This window comes from Limulus polyphemus, unplaced genomic scaffold, assembly GCF_000517525.1.
Source record: "Limulus polyphemus unplaced genomic scaffold, Limulus_polyphemus-2.1.2 Scaffold20, whole genome shotgun sequence".
Classification (NCBI taxonomy): Eukaryota; Metazoa; Arthropoda; class Merostomata; order Xiphosura; family Limulidae; genus Limulus; species Limulus polyphemus.
In genome coordinates, this window is record NW_013665630.1 from 549,272 (window position 1) to 553,949 (window position 4,678).

The 4,678-nt window shown below is 37.1% G+C and overlaps 1 protein-coding gene across 1 annotated transcript in view; it reads right to left on the reverse strand.

The window, feature by feature from the left end:
• Window positions 1–1,365: 1,365 nt before the first annotated feature.
• Window positions 1,366–4,678, reverse strand: part of LOC106457964 — a 52,721-nt gene continuing 49,408 nt past the window's right edge. Inside the window, exon 6 of the mRNA XM_022384277.1 lies at window positions 1,366–1,797. Coding sequence (XP_022239985.1) covers window positions 1,626–1,797 — 172 coding nt within the window. The 3' untranslated portion in view covers window positions 1,366–1,625. The remainder of the gene's footprint in view (window positions 1,798–4,678) is intronic.

A 4,678-nucleotide genomic window follows, 5' to 3' on the forward strand; every position in this document is an offset into this window, starting at 1 on the left:
CAAAAAAAACAAAAAAAACAATCATTTACAGCCAATATAACTTATCACCCAAAAGTGTTCAGCCACGGAGATTCGGAGTTTACAGGGTTGGCCAGACTATGTTTCTCTTGCACAAAATATTATTATCGAACACTTAAGACAGATACCGCACTTAGCCATCTTCCTTGGTCATCTCCAACGAAAGAACTCGCGAAAACTGTGATGAAAATGACTTCATAAAACTGAAGAATCACATCTTATATTGAGCAACATGTGCGGCCAATACTGTGTTTCATGGGGGGGGGGGATTTGGCTATTGGTGTGAGTTTAATTCCCACATAGTCTAGAGCGAATTCGTCCACACTGGGGAAAAATTTAGATTGCCGATATTGCAAGAACCTCAAATCTCTGTTCATCATTACAAGTTTTTGTTTGTTTGTATTTGTAAAGCGAAACCACATTGGGCTATCTGCTGTGTCCACCACGGAGAATCGAATTCCGGATTCTAGCGGTGTAAATCCGTAGACTTACCGCTGTCCCACCAAGGGACCATAATTAAAAAAAGAGAGAACCGGAAAGCTTTATTTGGGAATCAACCTAACAAAAATTTCTATCCAACTCGCAGACTGGGTGTTAAAAGAAAACAACTTTAATTGTTAAGAGAACATTGGGACTGGGCATGACTTTTCGATCGGTATACTGAGATTTAGAACGGGATAGCCAAGGTTTGAGTCGCGAAATGAAGTTGAGCACAGTTTTCAGCCGTATAGGTGGCAGGTTCTTCTGACTAGTTGTCCTTCTTATGATAAGAAAATATAAATTAGTAATGGATGTCCTGAATCTTCGAGGTGCTTCTGACTTGACCGCTCGTTCCATGTTACACATAAGGTAACCACAATTCAGGTTGAAAATACATAGAATAAAACAAAGTTGTTTTGCAACAGTTGATTTGTCACGGCGTTCCCACGTTTGCTCTGATCATTGTTCCAATATTCTCTTCATCTGTCCTTGAACTATCGCAACCTTTAGATGATGAATTTGCACATTACTTCTCGTGGTATTAATCTTGTAAATCTTCAATAAAACTTATTCGTTGAAGTTTCTGTTTATTTAATTGTTTTGTTTAAGTGTCAAGCTGTACTTGTTATAAGCTCACCGCTGAGCCATTCGGAGGTATTTTTAATAGTACATCATTTACTATGAAAGGGAGTTCCTTTCATATCATTATTCATAGTGAAGAGAAGCTTAGATAAGCAGGAAACAAAGTCATTTGTTTTATAAATTTTTATTTGTTAAATGACCACGCAAAATACATATATCATTCTCTCACACACACACATACACGTGACATAGTTTAAGAAATGAAAGATTAAATTTAAAGCAGTTTTAACTGGTGTTAGTGGGCAAAGAAACTGTATATATATATATGTATATTACTACTTATTACCATTATCCATGAATATAATAAAACCTAATGGGCCGCTGCCTGACAACAGTTCTTACACTAACAGTTATCCATTTATTTACCATCAGTTCGTTTATTTGTTCTTCTAGCACTATGTTTTTTTTTACTCCCCTTCCTCAAATGTATTTTGAATACGTTTAGTACGTCGTGTTTATTGACGTCATGACTGTGTTTGCATCAACTAGTGGCCCGGGATGTGACACGAGCAAGCTGACTGAAACCGGTACGTATCGATGAAAAGACCCCGGTAGGCGTCGCACGGGTCCCAGGACAACAATCGATGGTAAACATACTTCTGGGTACACTTGGATTTGTAACATGGGGCCAGGAGTCGACATCCAGCGTTGGGGAATCTGAGATAAAACAACAACAACAACAGCATAAAATTACACACTTTTCGGTATATTCCTTACTCATTTGTCTTTGCAATCTTTATGTACTTAAATCATTTGTCTATTTGTTTTTCACTTTCTTTTTGTTATTTTTCACCCATTAGTTACCGCTTTCTAGATACGTTTCTTTAAGCACGGGTGGGAGTCAAAGCGTCCATGCCGTATAGTTTGTACAAAGTGTCATTCAACATGATGTCAGAGTTATCAACATTTCATGTTACCTCACATTACTGATTTTACAACAGTTCATGGCAGAGAAGGGAAGATACCAGATACAGTATACAGTGAGACTGAAAAAACAAACTTTGTATGCGCATTTAGGAGGCTGAGGATGTTATACGAATGCAATTTGCTAACTGTGCGATGGACAAAAGTATTTTTCTTCACATGATGTCCCGGCATGGCCAGGTGGTTAGGTCGCTCGACTCGCAATCTGAGGGTCGCGGGTTCGCATACCCATCCCACCAAACATACTCGCCCTTTCAGCCGTGGGGGCGTTATAATGTGACGGTCAATCCCACTATTCGTTGGTAAAAGAGTAGCCCAAGAGTTGGCGGTGGGTGATGATGACTAGCTGCCTTCCCTCTAGTCTTACACTGCTAAATTAGGGACGGCTATCGCAGATAGTCCTCGTGTAGCTAGTTTTGGAGTTAGACATTCAAAAAACAAACAAACAAAACTATTCTTCACATGAACATCGATCGCTTTCTACTCCGACTTGTCACAGTCTGAATTAGACTAACTTTGACATTTCACAGCCAGATCTTTAGTACAAAAACATTAGTAAAATATCTGTGTTTTAGTATGTAACAGACCTGTGCTACTGACAAAAAACTTGTCACATTTCGTGAAGATACCCTTCGTAAATTAGCCATTATAGTCAACATTACTTCTTCAACACCTTCAGCTATGCGCCAAGTTACTTGTGGGCCCATGACTTTATTCTTTACAAGGCCTACGTAACAACAACAAAATAAAATCAATATTGTAATTAATCCAACTAATTAAGCCTATTTACTTTACATAGAAAATAAGCAATTTTTATCGGGTTTTTTTTCAGTGCGGTGTTGTAAAGGCAAAATCATAACCTTACTCACTGTGTGACCCCCCCCCCTCCAATGGTAATAATTGGATTGAGGTTAGTGACTCTTGATAAATGCTCTTAGTCTTCTAATTCTAATTAAATCTAATTGAGGCGATTTAAATAGAACCGTTATAATTCTATAAAATTAAGTTAATCAAAAGCGTCAGCGTTTCGTCTTTTATTTGTGGGTTAAAATAATGGATGGTTAATTTGCTACGATACTATACGAGGAGTAATCAATTTTGTTATTTTCAGTTAAGCTGATTAAATGTTAAAAAATAAAATAAAGTACATCTTTGAATTGTTTCTTTGTTGTTACTCACAAATATACACAATGGGTTATCTGTGTTAGCCGTCCCAGTGGCACAGCGGCATGTCTGCGGACTTACAACGCTAGAATCCAGGATTCGATACCCGTGGTGGGCAGAGCACAGATAGCCCATTGTGTAGATTTGTGCTTAATTACAAAACAACAACAAGATATCTGTGTTATGTTTACCGGGGGGTATCGAAACTCTAATTTTAGCGTTATAAGCCCTCAGACTTACTGCTGAGCCACCAGGGAGGGGGCATATCTTTGAAACCTTTAAGTCTATTTATAGACTTTTATAATACTATTTTTTTTTTTCACTAAAGGAGACTAGATCTCGCGAGGCGAGAGCGAGATTAAAGCAGAGAACATAGTTAACAGCGAGAGTACTTCATTGATCGATATATTTGTATTATAATCTGTAGTGGGATCATAATTCATCATAACTTCTAATCAACTTTAATTTTAAACTTACTGACTAACATAAATTTGTATCCATCTATTTTAAGTCTGGGGTACCAAGAGATTTAAACGTAAACTTGTTCACCTCATTTTGCATGTGGTATTTTATTATAAAGTATTACTTACGTAACCTCTCTATATATCATATTTGACAACACATATATTTGTTTCAGATCCATAACCGTTTCATGGTTTCAACTCACTTTTATTCATAACTGGCTAATTGTCAAAGTTTCGGCGTTACTTAGAATAGTCGTTGTATATTTTTTAGTCTCTTCCTTTGGAGTCAATGATGTCCAGTTAAGAAAGGAAAACCATTTTTCTTTTAAGAGCTCTAGAATTTGTTTGTTGTTCGTTATCTTAATGAACTGTTTGCGCTGTGCCCACCACGAGTATCGAACCCAAATGTTTAGCATTACAAGCCCACTAGCTTACCGCTGGGCCACAGGGGCTCGAGCTGTGGCACGTCACTAGATAAAGAGATTTTTCTGGCATCTGAAGATGTATAAGAAATAATTAACATTTTAGAGCAAGTTAACACCATTATTTCGTTCATAGAACAGACATAGATATCTATATATATATGAAAATACAAGCAAACTTTAAAGTAACGGCATGACATTTCCATTCATTGTTACTTAACCTGCTGCCCCCTAGTGGCTCAGCGATAAGTCTGACGGCTTAATAACGCTAAAAACAGGGTTTCGATACCTGTGTTGGGCAGAGCACAAAATAGCCCATTGTGTAGCTTTGTGCTTAACTATTTATTTCACTTTTTTAACAGTTTCATCTCAGAAAGATTTGTAGCTTTTTACGATCAGAACGTTAAAAGGTGAACCATTTGAAACATCTGTGTTTCAATATTTTTGTCTCGGCTATCAAATTTACGAGGCAGTGTAATAATTCCTATGTAGTATTTCTACGTAGTTTAATAATTCATCTTACAGTGAAATAACACTTCACTATTTGAGGATTTAACATGTGTT